General features: G+C 44.0%; 1 protein-coding gene across 5 annotated transcripts in view; it reads left to right on the top strand.

Annotated features, from left to right (window-relative positions):
- Positions 1–15815, top strand: part of WDR7 (WD repeat domain 7) — a 353450-nt gene extending 337635 nt beyond the window's left edge. For all 5 annotated transcript variants that reach the window (XM_060613943.3, XM_060613948.3, XM_060613944.3 and 2 more), the window contains 2 exons: positions 8700–8804; positions 14958–15815. In XM_060613943.3, the coding sequence (XP_060469926.1) occupies positions 8700–8804; positions 14958–15161 (309 nt within the window). In that variant the 3' untranslated portion in view covers positions 15162–15815. The remainder of the gene's footprint in view (positions 1–8699; positions 8805–14957) is intronic.
- The last annotated feature ends 2471 nt before the right edge of the window (positions 15816–18286 follow it).

Consider the following 18286-nt stretch of genomic DNA (forward strand, 5'->3'; position numbering starts at 1 on the left):
CCACTCAGAGCCTGGAGCCTGTTTCAGATTCTGTGTCTCCCTCTCTCTCTGACCCTCCCCGGTTCATGCTCTGTCTCTCTCTGTCTCTTAAAAATGAATAAGCATTAAAAAAAACAAAAACCCAACTTACAGCACTCCCCGGCACAGAACAGGTGCTATGAAAGTTTCTCCTTATGCTTTTTGGATTCCCTGTGGGACGTAGCTCGCCAGTGCACTCTATAGACCTTTTAGTGTATGATTTTAGAATGTATTTGAAGGATGACAAAAGCTGCTCGTTGCAGTTGGCCTTTGATAAATGCAATTTTTTTGTTTGTTTGTTTCCAAGTATGAAGTTCTGGGATCTGTTTTTTTTAATCCGTGACCACCGTGATAAGCCAGAAACTGTGTTCTTCAAGCGCCCAAGTGATGGCTGTGTCAATAATTGTGAGGTTGCAAAAAAGTAGACGGCAAGGAATAGAATGGGCTCATTGGTCCGTAATTTGTACATTTGTAAATGAAAACAAAGAGCCAGAACGCAAAATTAGTACGAATGACTTTTGGAAAGGGGGTAGGGGGGAAGGATTGAAAACAAGGACTGACGATCTGCGGTTTCGCCAGCGGAGGCCTCTCTGGGCCTTGCAGCCCAGCCCAGGCTCCCTGCTGGGGACAGGTGTCCACACACACGCCGCTTTCCTAGGGACACGGGGAACTTGGCGTGTCAGCCATCCGCACACCAGCGACTTCACCACAGCTTTCCCGAGGCACAGCTGCAGTGTTCTGGTAAAATCATCGCAGTGCGGGCCTTCCCGCACGCCGTTCCGAGAAACCCTAACGGCACACGGCTGCTGCTTCCAACTCAGTCGGCTTGAAATTCCACGTGGTTAGCTAAGGTGGCCTTTAATACCATCCAACACTACGATGGCGTGATTGGAAAGCTTGGAGGGAGTTTAAGGAAAAGCCACAGACATGATTAAAAAGTTGGAAAATGAGACTTGAAATCTTATAGTCACTGAGGTTTGTTTCGTTGGTTGGGTTGTTGTTGTTTTTTTTTTTACATCCCGAAAAGAGAAAATAAGTAACAAAGGAGCAAGTTGCTATAACAGCCCTCAAGTCTATAAAAGGTTATCCTGCCGATAGACGACTGTCTGGTCTCTGCCTCTGTGAGGCCACAGCAAGAGGGAGCAGGCTCACCCTGTAGCATTTTGGATTTAGATTTGATATAAGGAGAAATTTCCTGACAAAACACATTGTTACACACAGAAAAGCGTCCTCAGGTCTCTAGAATCTTCTCTAGAGATACTTGCAAACAGAATAGATGTTCATCTGTCTGGCCTGCTTTAAGCAGCCCTGTTCACATACAGAAAAGAAGGGGTGACCTTTCAGTGTTCTTGGCAACATCACATGGCCTTAGGAGCCCACACACAAAAAGGCTGGAAAAGGCTTCGTTCATAGCAGTAATTAAATTTTACTTGGGTCTTCTGCGTGGTCATAGATGAAACTTTTTGTTTAATGGCATACTCTGCCTGGATTTTTTGTTTCCTTGAGCATTTGAACCTTAAATATATAATAACATTTTCGCAGATTGGTTGCTTCAGAGAAAAGAAAGAGGGAGTTTTTTCTCCAGTGTAATTAACTCTTAACTTCTTAACTCTTTTGAAATGGCTCTTCTTTGATGAGTCTTTGCCTTGCGTAACAAACCAAGCTGTCAGTCCCAGTGATGTCTTCGTCTTCTCCTGGCCTTGAGCTGTTACCTCCCTGCCAGTCAGCCATGAAATCAGTGGCCTTCTGTATTGGGATGTCAGAAAGGCCTGCGCGTCAGACCCTGGCCCTCTGTCCTTATCTGCCCTTTTCTGACTCTGGCACCGTCTGTAAGAGACGTCAAATGTAGGGGCTGGTGCTTTGGATGCAGAGGTGAACGTGTCCTGAGCCACCCTGGGCATTGCTTGTTATCCTTAAGAACCAACACCAGGAACGTGTAGGTATTTGTAAGCCTTTGATATCACTCTCCTTTTCTTTTCGGGGCGGATCCTCACTTCCCTGACTGTGTGGCTCACCTCCAGCCTGTTTTCCTGTCTCCACACACACGCTTCCTTCAGGGTCCCCTTAAACTGAGGATCTCCGCCATGTTTGTACCCCAACAAAGCATGTTCACCCTGTTCTCTACCAGAGCACGTTCTAGGGGAAATCCCTCAGCCAAGAGCTTCATTGGATTTGTAGAAATGTCAGAGACCACGTGCAGCCAACTAGGGACATACTTCCAGCTCAGTAGACCTTTCAGGCACCCCCAAATCACAACTGTCTTTTTTTTTTTAAGCTTCTTTATTTATTTTGAGAGAGACCGTGCACACACATGCATGCAAGCCGGGGAGGGGCAGAGAGAGAGAATACCAGTATCACTGAGTGTGGAGCCCTAGACGGGACTCAGTGTCACAAACCAGCAGATCATGACCTGAGCTGAAATCAAGAGTCAGGCACTTAACGGACCGAGAGCCCCACAACTGCCTATCCGAATCTGCAGCTCACCGTGCGGTCCCACCAGAGGCCTACAGCCAACGCGGTCCCCTTCCCTCTCCGTCCCACAGATCTTGGGTGAGGCTGTGACAGTGCTGTCCAGGTTCTTTTATTTTCCAGGTCATTTTAGGACGTTTCCTATGAGGTGCGTGGTCCGAACTTCATAAACCTTTCCCTCGTAAACAAAACAAAAACCAAAAACCTTTCCCTTCTTACGGTGCTCACGATAACACAACTTCACCTACTTTAGGAAACCTTTCCTTCGCAATTTATGTCAAAAGTAGGAAAGTATTTTGTGTGGTTGGGTTTCCTCCCCCCTTTAAAAAAGTGGTGAACCTGCAAATAAATACAAAATGTTCTCTTTGGTCTTGTTCAGTCCCTCATGTGGGTGTGATGGAGTGCTACCTTTCGGCATCAGTTCGCAAACTTGTTGTTTGAAAGCCAAATATCCAAAACACTCCAGGAAGAGACAGACCCTGTAAAGCGCAATTTTAAAGTATCCTAGACAGTCCTAGCTCCCGTTGATGCTGACCGAATCATTTGTGAAATGTGTGCCTCTTCTCCTCTGTGCAGGGCGGTTAATTCTGTTTCTTCGAGGAGTACGCTGCGACTGCCTGTTAAAACTGCTAGGCCAGTGCACATACTCCTCATTATTATTAATCCTGCCTCTCAGTTCCTTTTCTTCGGTAAGAAAAACGGAGGGGTGTTTACCAATTCAGCACTGTCTCCTGCCAGGGGTTATTGTTTGATTTCTTTTATTGTTCGTAGCACTTCTTGAATTAGATTAATTTCTTTATATTCCATTTCTGTCTTTTCAAGACAGCAATTTCTTTTGACTAAAGAATAGAACAAGACATGATACCCATTCGCATATAAAAAGTAGACCAAGCGTCCTTTTATTTTGAAACCTGTTGTTTTGGGAAGCATTCTGTACAGTTTAGCATTTAAGATCCCAGCCACTGGGTGGGCCCCATCCCAAGCGCTCACTGGCTCCCTGTGATCCCCAAACAGCTACATCTCCCTTGCCGGAAGGAAGCGAGGTTAAAGTCCATTCAGCTGTTGCCTGCACAGATCTGAGAAGTTCAGAGATTCTGAACAAAAGACAATGGCATCATTTCCATTACACCGAGGTTCTGAAGCACCTCTTAGGCTGAGGTTGTAATGAACTCACTTCCCTCCTTCCCTGAGGACCCTGAGTGGCACTTGCCCACCACGGGTCTCCAAGCGGATGCTGCAGGCAGCACTCCGTGGTTTCTTCTAGGTTCCTGTAAGATACCCTGCGGGGCACTCAACAGTGTCTTACCATGTATGTGTGTGTGTGTGTGTGTGTGTGTGTGTGTGTGTGTGTGTGCGCGCGCGCGCGCTGACCTACAGTGTAGTCCCCCTTTGCCCAGACTAAGGAAACTAACAAATGAAGCTTAGTATCCAGGGCGGCCTCAACAACAACACATGGAAACAGAACAGTGCCAGAAAAAGTACTGATCCCCCCCTCCCCCTGCACCCAGCAGGGGCATGCGTTCAGCTCAGGACTTCCTGGCAGTAAAGCAAGGACATGTTACAATTATGTAATTATTGTTACATGAGAAAGGAAAGCAACAACATTTATCTGGAAAGACAAACATTTTACTGGCAGAACAGTCCAAGATGACATTTAATTCACAGGATCTTCTGTTAGAGACTCTGGATAACATAATGAAGGATGTCCTCAGCTGACACAAAGTAATCTTGGAGTGGATGTTTTAAATAGCAGCCCTCTGTAAAAGTAGAAGGAGTTATGTGAAAACGGTTTCGTGAACACTTTTCTGAAGGAGCCTGTGTGTCTGGCTTTCTGCCTTTACCGCAGGGCGAACCTCATCTCACAGAGAGGTACATTAATGTGACCACTGGGTTGGGACCTCCTTCGGACCTGCCGGTTTATGGCCACTTCACTGTTGCCAACTCACTGGTCGCTGATTAAGAAGAGATGCTAATCTGAAGGAGGCGGGGTTAGCATTCTGTGTTGAGTGTTAGGGGCCCAAAAGCCAGGAGGAGGGTCATGCACTTCTAGAGGGCTCTGGGGGCCCCGAAGGAAGGGCCAGCTTTTCTTAGAGAAGCCTTTAGTCTACTCACACTTTTAGATGCATACCAGGACCCCGGAAGCATGGAAGTAACTGTTTTGGCCTTTTGGATTTTTTTTCCCAGTAGAGTTGCCGCATAATGTCACGTGTCCAGGCGTACAACATCATGATTCCACAAATGTATACATTATGCCGTGCTCACCACAAGCATAACTGCCACCGGGCACCACACACCACTATCACAGCATCATCGACTACACTCCTTGTGCTGTGCGCTTCATTCCTGTGACATATCTATTCCGTAGCTGGAAGCCTGGATCTCCCACCCCCCACTTCACGCATTTTGCCCATCCCTCCACCCCCTGCCTGCTGGCAGCCGTCAGTTTGTTCTCTGTGTTTACAGATCTGATGCTGCTGCTTTTTTGTTTGGTCATACTGTTTTTTGATTCCATGTGTGAGTGAAATCATACAGTATTTGTCTTTTTCAGTCTAACTCATTTCACTTAGCATAATGCCCTCTAGGTCCATCTATGTTGTCACAAATGACACATTCTCATCTTTTTTTTGATGGCTGTGTAATATTCGTGTGTGTGTGTGTGTGTGTGTGTGTGTGTGTGTGTGTGTGTTTGTATACACCACATTCTCCTTATCCATTTATTGATGGATTCTTAGGTTGCTTTCTATACCTTAGCTATTGCAAATAATGCTGCCATAAACATAGGGGTGCATATATCTTTTTCAATTGGTATTTTAATTTAGGCAAATGCCCAGTAGTAGAATTATTGAATCATATGGTATTTCTGTTTCTAATTTTTTGAGGAGTATGGAGATACTGGTTTCCATAGTGGCTGTGCCAATTTCCATTTCCCACCACACTGTAGCAAAGGTTCCTTTTTCCCCACATCCTCACCAATACTTTTTGTTTCTTGTGGAAGAAACTATTTCGAATCAAGTATTCTTAAAATTTTTTTAATGTCTTATTTATTTGAGAGAGAGAGACGGAGAGAGACCATGAGCGGGATCGGGGCAGAGAGAGAGGGTGACACGGAATCCAAAGCAGGATCTAGGCTCTGTGCTGTCATCACAGAGCCCAACGCAGGGCTCGAACTCACGAACCGCGAGATCGTGACCTGAGCTGAAGTCGGACACTTAACTAACTGAGCCACCCAGGCATCCCCTTGAATCAAGTTTTGTTAATGGGAGGGTAGCACTCAATTCCATGAGACAGTGGGCAGGAAATAAGGGAGCCAGGCAGTGGGCATTAGCAGCACAGGAGGAATTGAATTGGTAAAAGGGAGGACAAGTGTCCAGGCTGAAGGGCCACCTCTGCTCATCCCTGTCTCTCGTGGCCACATGCACACAAAGGCCCAGGATCACCAGAGCTTTCAGTTTTTCAGGAGAGGCCAGAAATCTTGATTTTATGTGATATCTGATGAGTTAGAATATGAGCTCATAAAACTTTTTAAACATTTTTCAGGGGCGCCTGGGTGGCTCAGTCGGTTGGGCGTCCAACTTCGGCTCAGGTCATGATCTCACGGTCCGTGAGTTCGAGCCCCGTGTCAGGCTCTGTGCTGACAGCTCAGAGCCTGGAGCCTGCTTCAGACTCTGTGTCTCCCTCTCTCTCTGACCCTCCCCCGTTCATGCTCTCTCTCTGTCTCAAAAATAAATAAACATTAAAAAAAAAATTAAAAAAAAAAAACATTTTTCAGCCCAAGCCAAACACATCTCCAATCTGGTTTCAGATTAGGCTGAACCTAAGGGTCTTCAGTTTGCAACCTCTGTCTTAAAGCAAGGCCTTTTACTATCTTAACCATGACATAGGTTTAAAGTGGCCCCACAGAATTTCAGGTTTTTAGCAGAACTGAATCTTGATTTTAAAAACCAATTAAAGATGCTTTCCAGTGATCTCAGTAAATTGACCTAGTCAGTGAGAACGGTCATTTTTTCCCTTTTAATTGGTTAACTTTTTACCCTCTTCCGCAATAATTTTCATTTTAGGGTAGGTGGCAGGATAATTATTCAGCAGGCTCACCTTGTTGCTCAATTAGCACCACATTAGGAGCCTAGCACCATGGATAGTTACCATATCTGTTTAATAAAATGTTTAATGAGATGAAATCTGTTTCTAGACTACCTTAGCATGCTAGCTGATACTGATTCTGGGATATATGGTAAGGGCCTCCCCCCCTCCCCATTAAATTGTATACTCAAGTAATCCAGTTTTGTGATTATTTACTTTTGTCTTATCATTTTTTCCCAGCTTACTGACATATAATTGACATATGACATTGTAGATGTTACAGGTGCCCATGTGATGGTTTGATACACTTATATGTTGGAAAGTGATTACCACCATAGCATTGGCCAACACTTCCGCCTTGTCACGTAATTACCATTTCTTTTTTGTTGATGAGAACATTTAAGATCTACTCCCTTAGCACCTTTCAAATGTCTGTCATCTTTAAGTAAGGAGGAGTAACACAAACATTAATATTACTTATTGGATCCTTATTATATGCCATCATTGCACAGAATGCTACATATATAGTAACTCATTGAATCTTCACAGAGCTCTTTGAGGCAGGTATTATCAACATCATCATCATTCCTGCTTTCTAGACGTGGTACTCTGAGGTTAAGTAACTCACATCATTTGCCCTAGATCCTTCAGTGTGTAAGTAGTAGAACCCAAAGGCAAGCCAGACAGCCTGACTCAGAGCAGTGTTCTCTGCCAGCCTGAAGCCCAGGGCTTTGCAGTATAACATGTTTTCTCTGAGCGTTGAAAACCGGGCATTATTTTGGATCCCACAGTGCCCTGAAAGTCTAGTGACAGAAAAGAACAAAATCCAAAGAGCACTGAGAAATGGGCTTGTATCCCCACTCCTCCCTCCTTCCCTCCTTCCCTCCTTCCCTCCTTTTAGTCACTCAGCTATGAACTATAAGAAAATTCTTACTGAAATTTACCACACATATGGGGCTGAGCTACATAATGCGCCTGATGTTCCCACTGAGACTCAAGGTTCACAATTGTTCATTAAAAAAGAGGCGGTGCCCGGGTGGCTCCGTTGGTTAAGTGTCCAACTCTTGATTTTGGCTCAGGTCATGAACTCAGGGTCATGAGATCAAGTCCCACACCGGGCTCCAAAATGAGTGTGGAGCCTGCTTGGGATCCTCTCTCTCCCTTTCTGCCCCTCCCCCCCTCAAAATAAATAAAATAAAAACATTAAAAAAAATAGATGGAGATCAACCTTCCTAGTAGTGTCTCCATTGAAGAGAACATATTTCCCCATTCCTTTCCAGACAGAGGGAGGAGACCAACCCACAGCTCGTAAGCAGACTGAATATTGGTTAATGTGGTCGAGGTATGATCTTCCATAGTTGAGTGAAAGGACATTAATACAATATTATGCTAATTTGCTTAGTATGTCAGTGTTTTTAATGACAATATCATTAAAGTTGAGTATAATTTTTTTATTAGTAAAGACCTTTCATCATAGATGTAGTCTAAAACACAACTCCCTTTTTTTTTTTCAGTTCATGGTTAAATCAATGATAGCTATTTGGTAAAGGCTCAAAATGATCCCTGTTAACTTGTTTGTAATAGTATTTGATTTCTGTATGTGTTCAAACCTCCCAACAGGTACGTGTATGTATGTTTACTAATTGTAGCCAAGTACATTTAAGCCCAGTGTTATTGGTGGGAAATGAAGCGTAAAACATGAAAAATGTATAATTATTAAGGGTTGAAATTATAGTTTTTAACTCCTTCAAGAAGAGGGATATTACGATGCAGCTTTGATTGTTTTTCATTTCAGATGAGTGAGGTTCCTAATTAAGTAAAATTCTTCCCTCTAATGGACATAAGTAAATTAACATATTGGTTCGCCTGTTAATATATGCTTTTCCATTGGACTCACGCTGTCCTCCCAATGCAGAGACAGGTAGCTTCTTCAGAACAAGATTAAAGAAAGCCCTTGGATATATCAGTGGGAGAACTTTGGTTGCTTTTCCTATTTTTCTCACCTAATTTTATAAATAAGGATCATAACAGTATCTAATCTCCATGGCATAACTTGTTCAACATTGAATGCATTTGCATGTGTAACAGTTCTGTGGAATGCAGACCGTTAATGACCCTGACTTTTATCTTAGACGATCCATGGACACAAGGGACCAATCACTGCAGTGGCCTTTGCTCCTGATGGACGATATCTTGCCACCTACTCAAATACGGACAGCCACATTTCTTTCTGGCAGGTACGTGTAGATGCTACAGGGTCCTAGGGTATACTGTATGTTTGCTTTTGCTACGTAAGGCTTCCTGTTCTGCCCGCCCTCCCCGCTTCTTTCAACAAATATCACATATTATTGCTGACTGCTTATGTGCTACATGGCAGCATGCAGGGTGCGCTGAGAATACAATTAGCAATCTGGAGGTGGGGGTGGGGTCTGCTCTCACGGGGGTTGCAGTCTGTAAATAAGCAAGCAGTTACAATACAGAGGGGAGCCTGAGAATAAGGTTGTGGGACAGATTCACAGAGGAGGTGACACCCGAACTGAGACAGGGTCATGCTGAGTAAAGGCTGGATGGTAAGAGGAGGGCAGAGTGGGTATTTAGGGAGAGAAAGCAGGAGCAGCCTTTCAGTGGTAAGCCAGGGCACGGCGTGCCTGGGGGCCTGGCCGGAAAGGCACGGGGCCAGGGAGGTGCTGCCCAAGGATGCGGGCAACCCCAGCAGGGCAGAGGCCAGGGAGAAGGCAGCGAGTAGTAGCTTCATATCCCGTTTATATTATCTCATCTCTGTTTGCGTTCTGAATTTCCCACATAATGCTTTTCATTCCTGAACTATCAAAACATTTTCAAAACCCCGAGTATCGGGGCACCTGGCTGGTTCAGTTAAGTGTCCAACTTTGGCTCAGGTCATGATTCCGTGTTAGTGTGTTCGAGCCCCGTGTCGGGCTGTCTGCTGTCAGCATAGTGCCCGCTTTGGATCCTCTGTCCCCCTGTCTCTCTGCTCCTCTCCTGCTGGTTCTTTCTCTCTCTCTCTCCTCTCTGCCTCTCAAAAATGAAATAAGCATTAAAAAAAATTTTTAAACAAAAAAACCAAAACCCCGAGATCATTGAGTGGCCGTTCATGAGGATGCCTATGTTTAATTGTGACTAAAATGCATATTAACTTTGAGCGCCTAATTTTTACAGTAGAACTTGTTTTATCCTCAAAAATTAATCTCCATTCCATCTTTTTAATTACCTTACTCCTGATAATTGGTAAAAAAAATTTAAACATTACCAACTCCCTCCCCGACGAAAAGCCAATTTAAAATTTTGTTATTACCTTTACTCTCCTAAGATGCACGTATGTTTTATGAGATTCAGTTTATTGCCTTGAAAGCTAAAAAAAAAAAAAAAAAATTAAAGTTTAAATAAGACTTCAGCACAACTTGACGATGGTTTTTAAAAAATCAATAGCTAATAAAATGTAAAACAGATACAATAAATTGCTTAATTCACAACATACTATTAAACCTTGACAACTTCCAAATCTGTCACAGACTTTTCCCTACTCTTCATTTAATTTCGTTTTCCAGTTTGTTTTCTCATTACCTTTTCTCCCAGAATATAGCTCCCGCATCTTAATTGGCTCCTATTAAACTCTCTTCCTCGGCGGCCTCCCCGGTGCCCGTATCCCCCAGTGGCTACCGTGGGACCCGTGGTTAGCGCTGACAGCAGCCCCACGGCGAGCCCGTTAGGCGTCCGTAGAGTGACCCTCGCACCAGTGCTTCCTTAAAGGGTTTCCCCACCAAGTGTGTTTTCCACACGGTGGTCTCTGCATGCCACCTGTACCTTGACACACAGTTTCTGCTCTTCCCTGTGCCCTTGGAATCCCAGACGAGTGTTCACATAAAGCTCCACATTCGTTCAAAACATCTCCTGGGCACCAAAGCGCCGGGTGCTGGCCAGTGCTTCAGGGGTACGGAGTCAGCCAGTCCCAAGTCCCTGCTTTCAAGGACCTTGTGTTTGTCCACGTTTTCTTCTTTGGAATAAACAAACACAAGTCTTTTTGGTTTTGTTCAACGTGACTTCCTCAGAACGTGAAATTTGTTATATAAAGGAACACCTCCTACCTTCGCCAGATTTGCAGCTGTTGCCGATATTTTCCTGAATTTCTGCGTGACAAATGTTTTTTCCCTTATCTAGCGACTCAAGGTTCTGTTTGGATATGTTCATCCCTTCCTTGATTTTTTTTTGTTTTTTCTACTTGTATCCACATTCCTGCCTAGTGCACTGAGGGATTTATGGTTAGCATCCTTTCTTACCTCAGAGCTGAAGATCATTCATTACGGAGATGGTACTTTGCGAGATACCTCTTCTCATCCTCCACTTCCCCTCTTCGGGCTCCTGCTGCTGCCTCTGGGCTTTGCCGAGGACACTTGAACCCGTGCCTGTGCGTGTGGCGGTGCGCACAGGGGGGCCACAGCGCACTTCCTTGGTGCACACGCTCATTGTGCTGTCCGCACACGTGGGTGTCCCACGCACAGAGCACGGGGACTGCTCAGGCAACACGCAGGTCTTTTTGCCTCTAAACCCAATGTCAGGATGGAAAATGCAACCCATGTCTTAAATTAATACCCAGTTTGGTCTTGAAATTTAAGCGGAAAGCACAGAAACATGTCCGCTTTTATCAAGAAAATACAATAAAACCTCTTCCAGAGTATACGTATAGGGGGGTTGATTTGAATTAAAGGGAGTCCAGAAAGCAATGGTGGATCTCCCACTGCTTTCCCAAAATAGGCTTTGCTGATTTATTTAGATACATATTGTTTAGTTCTAGTGATGTATGATGATACTTTTATATTATTCCAGTAAATGTACTGTAATATATTTTGAAAACTTAATGAAGTCTTATTAATACAGGACCTTACAAAAGCTATGAGCTATTAAAATCTTTGCTGAGAAATGAGTGTTAATGAGAAATATCGGTTGGATAATTACTCAAGTGAGACTTAGTAAAAGGTTTGTGTGCAGCATTACTTACACTGAGAATTGCATTAAAACACTTCCTGTTTTGATGAATTACATCTGTATGTGTTTCTATGTGTTCAGAAAATAATCTTCACGGGACTGGTTTGGTGAAGCATTCTTTCTAAAGGGAAGGGAAAAACCAACGTTGCATTTTTGTTATTTACAAACTCAGCTACTGAATGATGTCATCAAGCAGCCTTCTAAGCCCTTTGATTCTCCAGCTACATATTCCTCCAAGTTGAATATTTCATGTCAGGGTATCTGTTCACATTTGAGCAAAGGGAATTGAGTAATGAAATCAAATACGGCCATGGTTCTCTCACCTAAATTTCACCACTATCCTCCAACTAGTGAATATCCTCTTTCAGAAATGCTAAAAATAAATTAGATGGATAGTGGTTTCACTTATTTTTATGTATTCCATCATAGAATGGAACACTATTCAGCCCTTTAAAAAGGGTGCTGTAGGGGCATCTGGGTGGCTCAGTCAGTTAAGCGTCTGACTTCGGCTCCGGTCATGATGTCATTCGATCCCCACGTCTGGCTCTGGGCTGACAGCTCAGAGTCTGGAACCTGCTACCGATTCTGTGTCTCCCTTTGGATTCTCTGCCCCTCCCCCACTTACGTTCTCTCCGTCTCTCTCTGTCTCTCTCAAAAATAAATAAACATTAAAAAAAAATTTTTTTAAAGGATGCTATAAATTTGTGGCCATTAGCATCAATGTTTTGTTGAATGAAAAAGGCAGATTGTGAAACTGCCTTTTAATTCGAGCCTATTTACATAAAACTCCTTAAATCTGCCTCTTAAGTGTACATATATTTGGAGGTCTAGAAAGAAGTTTACCAGAATGTTAGTGATTGTCTCTAGGAAGTAAGATTTGGGGGGATTTTTGCTTTCTCTCTTCTACTTCTCTTTATTATTTAAATGTTCCACAATGAGTATTTACTGTCCTTGTAATCAAGAAAAAATCCAGTGTTACCAAAAAAATACTCTAATCCCAGGTAGTTTTTACTCATTTGAGGCTCAAACTGCCCTTTCCCATAGTTTGTAAGCCTGTCACTGGTCAAGAAAATACTAATATCCAGTAACAAAATGGTTCGTTGTCTCAGTGAGCGTTCTTTGGCTGAGCTTATTGGGAAGATGAATACTCACCCTTCCTACTTCAGGTTATCTGTCTTCAGAAGAGGTCACAGGGTAAGGATGGTCTGAGGAACAGCACGATAGAGTGAACCTGAGGTCCTCGTCCTTCCAGGGGCACGCACCTGTAACAGTGCTGCGCCGTGTGGAATTTCATTCAGCTGTTCCACCGCAGGAAGGCTGTGTGACCCTTCCGAAGGCATTTATCCATCAGTTTATCAAATGGCTTATCAGTCATTCATGGGATGGCTCAGCTCAGAAGGAGATGCCAGGCGCAATGATGGACTTCTCGTTGAAGTTTTCCATTGGTAGCATTTCTGTAAGGTACTCTCTCCCTCTCTCTTTGGCCCTCAACCCAATTCTTCTATGTGGCTAAATTTTGAAGGAAAGAAGTAAAAATAAGGAAGTGTCCGCGCCTATTGGGCACCCTTAGCATTTTGAGCCACCAGCAGAACTCAGGCGTCATCCATATTTTCATAGAAAATCCATAAAGGATGAAAACTCCTTTGTAGCTATTTATCAACTGAGAAATGAGATTTTTTTTTTTTTTTTTAAACACAGTATGCCTGTTGATACCAGTTAATTTTAACCACCAATTTTCTGGGTCATTTGGATCTGTTCTATTAAAGAACTCAATTATCATGTACTGTTACTTTCTGTACAAGCGAGAGCCATCAAATCACGCTCACCACCGTTGTTCATATATAAAATATCTGGGAACCCTCAGAAAGCAACAAGACATTGATTTTTGTCTTGTATGGAGTTCTTGGGAAAAGGGAAGGAAGCAAGGAAAGAAGTTTTTGGAGAAGGACAGTAAGGTACTGTCTGACTTTAAATGTTAACTTTAACAGAAAGAGTTAATGATAACCATACATTTGGTTTTAAAATGTGACCTCGTACACTAGTGATTTTTTTTCACCTCTGTGTTGTGTTCGGCACTATTATTAATGCAGGAAAATCAGTAACATTAGTCATCTTAAAAGGGTTATTACTCAAGATGATTTAAATTGTGAAAATGTCAGTGGAGCCTGCATGCATCCTGCTAGAGATGCCATGATTTACGCCCTCTGACACCATCGTGCTGCTGAGAAGGGCCAGAAAAAAGAATGGCTTATATTTTGCACTGATCCAAATGCAGAGCATGATATCAGCAATAACACATCTTAAATGTCCTAGGATTTGCCAAGGTTTCGTGTGTCAAGCATTTGTGTCCATAATCTGCATGCTTCACACAAAAACCCCAGAATCTTCTGCGTTTAGACGATGGTTATACTGGAGAGAAGAGTTGGAAATGAAAATTAGTGCAAAGAAGACTAATATTTTTGAGACCTCTTTTCTTACGTGCTCTACGCTTTCCGTGTGATTTGCAATAGCACAAAAGATGTGTATTAAAAAGACGTCAAGTAGTATGTAGAATCTACCGGATTCCTCTGACCCCGTCACTCAGGCTCCCTGAGATACCCGCCATTTAGTATTCACACTTTGACCGGAACGCGTGGTTTGTTCACGGGCCGTAATTTCCATGTTATTTTTCACCAATGTGGACGGATTAAGAGAACTTAACATTCAAATCCGATCCCCAAAAGCCACCCAAAAGCAAATCAGCTGATTAAAAACATATGGCCAATAAAGTGTTAAAAGAATTCTGCCTTCAGCGTGGCAGCGAAACAGTGAGCCACAGATACAGTGTTAAGATGCAATTGATTCTCGGTTTCCCCTTGGAAATGAACTAGAGATTTCCAGAGACTGAATTCCGTAAGAAAGCAGGTGAGGAGGGAAGTGTGGGTACCTGTGGAGGGGGGAGGGGGTTCCGTTTTGAGCTTTGATCCAGGAACGTGCCCACTTTGCTGCTTTTCCTTGAACAAGCCGTGAGTCCCCAGTCGAGTCTGGGTGGACTTGTCCTTCCCGGCTGCGGTGAGCACCGTGGCGACGCGGGAAGGGCCCACCATCGCCAGAGACTGTCGGGCCTGTTCAGTTACCATCGGGAATTTAGCCCCCTCCTCAAAGACTGCTGGCCTTTCCTGCTGTCGGGTGCTCCCCACGGAGTGAAATTCCTGTGGGCGGATGCTTTCACGGTAACAGCATCGCAAGGGTTCCCCCGCCCGGGCTGAGAACAGACTCTCAGCCGAGCCGGAGTCAGCGGCCGGCAGAGAGTGACCCGAGGCGTGAGTCACTCTACCCCGCCGCGCGGCAGGGAAGGGAGAGGGTTCTGTAAGTGACGCGCGTGCTCTCGTGTCCCCGTGTCCCCCCAGATGAACACGTCGCTGCTGGGAAGCATCGGCATGCTGAACTCGGCCCCTCAGCTGCGCTGCATCAAAACCTACCAGGTGCCGCCCGTGCAGCCCGCCTCGCCCGGCTCGCACAACGCCCTCCGCCTGGCCCGGCTCATCTGGACGTCCAACCGCAACGTCATCCTCATGGCCCACGACGGGAAGGAGCACCGCTTCATGGTCTAGCGCTGGGGGCCGCTGCCCTGACCGCATCCGAGCCCCGTCCACTCTGGAGGCCGAGACTCCTCTGTCCTTACTCACCCGGATCGTTCCTCAGTGCCTGCCACGCCAGTGTCACCCCGGGGCGCGGCCGAGGCTGTGTCACCTCCACACGGTCCTCGGGGGGCGGACCCCCCGCCCGTGTCCCCTGTGATCCAGAGGCATGCACACCCCGCCCTGCAGGAGCGGCCCTTGTGTGGACATTAGGTCGTTTTCCCCCCTGGGGGGTGGGGGGTGCCCGCGGTCCCTAGGAGCACCCCTGTGGCTTGGTGCACCAGAAGCCTCCAAATCAGTAAGCACTGTGATTGCATTCCCAGCCCAGATCAGCATTTTCCTAGAGCTAAACCCCACCTCTGAAGTGCTGCTTGACCCTGGTCGTTTGACATTGGGTTTTGACGTAATGTGGCAGTCCTAATTAGCGAAGTTATTTCCCTTTGGATTTCCTAAAATACATTATTGTTTACCAAAAAGATTCTGTGTTTACATGGTTGGGTTGTTTTTTTTTTTTTTTTTTTTGCCCCATGATTGCTAAGAAGCTCTTCAATCCAGTTTCCTAGGGTTTAACCCCTTGCTTCTTGATTAACACCTAACAGATTTGAGATCATTGAGAAAATAAATATATTTTAAAAAAAAATACAGAAAAAAAAGTTTCCCAGACAGCCTTCTAAAATGCCCATATCCTGCTTAATAATATATTTAGTAGTTTAAAATAAAAATCATCACTATTTATGATCTAGTTAATATAATTATCCAGTCACTATAACCTCTTAAATGGACTTTTATAATAAAGAATCGAGTTTGGAAGCGTAGCATATACCTAAATAAGAAGTCCCTTGTGTCTGTTGCTAGAGGTCCTTTCAAGAAAGACCTTACCCCTTCCCTCCAGAAACCTTACCCACAGTTCCCATGCCTACGACCTATGTCAGTTATCATGTAATAGTTACAATTCAGCCTTTGAACTGATCAATTAAAGGAAAACTAAGACAGCATTTCTTTTACACAAGTATCCCAGAAAAATGGTACCCAAGACACAAGCATTCAGGAGTATGTAGAAAATGTGAGGGCTCTCAGATAATTTGAGCAAACATTGCACTGAGGGTGTTCGTTACACTTCCAACTAAGCTTTCACTGGGTTGCTCTCTTCTTATGTCAAATTATGCTGATTCTCAGTAATGGAAAAAAAAATCCACAAAATAATATCTTGTATGAATTGCTCCTAACAAATCTTGATCTGTACATAGCTGGGGATTTGGTTGTTTGGTTGGTTGTTGATTGGTTGGTTAGGTGGGCACAATGGTTTATTAAGTGCAAACACAGAAAATGATTTATTCACAGAAAATATGCGAAGTTTACAGAGGAACCAAAATGATAATGGGAGCATTTAATTGGAAAAGCGTATATTGTCAAGAGTTTATGTAACCTAGGGGGAAAAAAAAAAAAAAAAAAGGATCACAGTCCAGGAACAGATATATCTGTTACTGAAACAGATTTTTAAAGAACATGTTAAGAAATTAAGACCACCGGAACGTCTCTTTCCTATTGATACGAAGTACGTTATTTCCATTGGTGGCAAACCTCTCCTGTTCGTTGGTTTTAGACTTTGGGTGTTCTTTCAAAAGTGAATTTATGCCACATGCATGTACATTGTATTTATAAAGATTATATATGTAGTTTCCAAGGAAGAAACAAAGAACTATATACAGTGTAGGCTCTATTTGTCTGGTGAATATGCTGTTGTGTTCGATATAGATAGAGAAACCTGAGGTAAACAAAAGGGGCACGTGGTTTTTCCAGCGGGCTCCTGAGTCTTCTCGATACCCAGCACGTGTTTACTTGGTAAACTTAAAATAGGGACTAATTTATTCTAGACTACAAAGTTGTTTCGGAATGATGAAGTAAAAGAATAGAGAGATTTGTAAAACAAAATGCACTGGGGAAAAGACGTGAGATGGTAGGCAGGCCACCAAATACACGATGGACCACTCCGCAGAAATGGAACAAAGCAGAGCCGTGAGGGCCTGGGGTAAAAACAGTCTGGGCAGTGAGCATGGGCCAGCCTGTCCCACATTCTGCCTGCAAAGACAGCCAACATCATTGGCCAGTAGAACATCACTCTTAGAAAACTTGGGTGGATGATGTTGGATGGCTCGACATCTCTAACTGCTGAGTGAATATTTGCATTCTTGTTAACACAGATCTCCCCTTGGCTATTTTGACAACTCTAGTCCCAGACTTCATCGCAGCTTAGACTTCTCAGCACTGAGGTAAACTTTGTATCGTCATCCCAGCGTATGCTTTTTAGTGTTCTGTTGATTTCGGTGGCACTGTATTTGGACCCATCCTTGTACGTGTGGAGACATACGTGGCTTCACTGGTAGTTTAAAATGCAGTGGTTGAACTGTGTACAGCGAGTGAATTAAAATGTCTGCCTCTCAAGACATTGCCACTTATTAGATCCTATATGTGCTGAACGCCCCTGTGTACATATGTGTGTTAAATAAAACTGAATTGTACTGAAGATTGTTTTTCTCATTAAAAACACTGTTCACTCTTCTTAAACATTCTCAGTTGAAATCCATATCCCCCTCCCCCCCCCCACCCCGCCTACTCGGGTACCAAATTAAGCCTTCTATTTCTATGTAATTATTCACTTCCCTGGAGAGCTAGCTTCAGGAAAGGCTAACTTGTCACAAAGGACAGTAGAACAGTCCAGAAGGAAGAAAGACACTTCCAAAGTGTGAGGGAAACAACTCAACAGCACCCTCTGTGGTTTGGGCAAGGGAATTGCATGCATGTTCCTTTATCTTTACCTCAAGTTGCTCCTAAACGGACTGTGAATTGTACCGTATTCTATTCCGTCAGATTTTGATGACGTGGTTGACTGCCATGGATGGGGGGCGATGGACGGAGATGATTAAATTAATTTCATTTAATAGTCGGTTTGGAGTTGAATTTGAATCCCTGGGGTAATGGATGTAATTGGTTTTCAGAAAAAGCAAGAGTAACAAAACAGGTCATCGTCGCTCAGAGAGGGTTATATGTACAAGTGGCGAATGTGCTTCTTTACCTTTTCACATAAGAATGTAGAACAG

Source organism: Panthera onca, chromosome D3, assembly GCF_046562875.1.
Source record: "Panthera onca isolate mPanOnc1 chromosome D3, mPanOnc1 haplotype 2, whole genome shotgun sequence".
NCBI classification, from domain to species: domain Eukaryota; kingdom Metazoa; phylum Chordata; class Mammalia; order Carnivora; family Felidae; genus Panthera; species Panthera onca.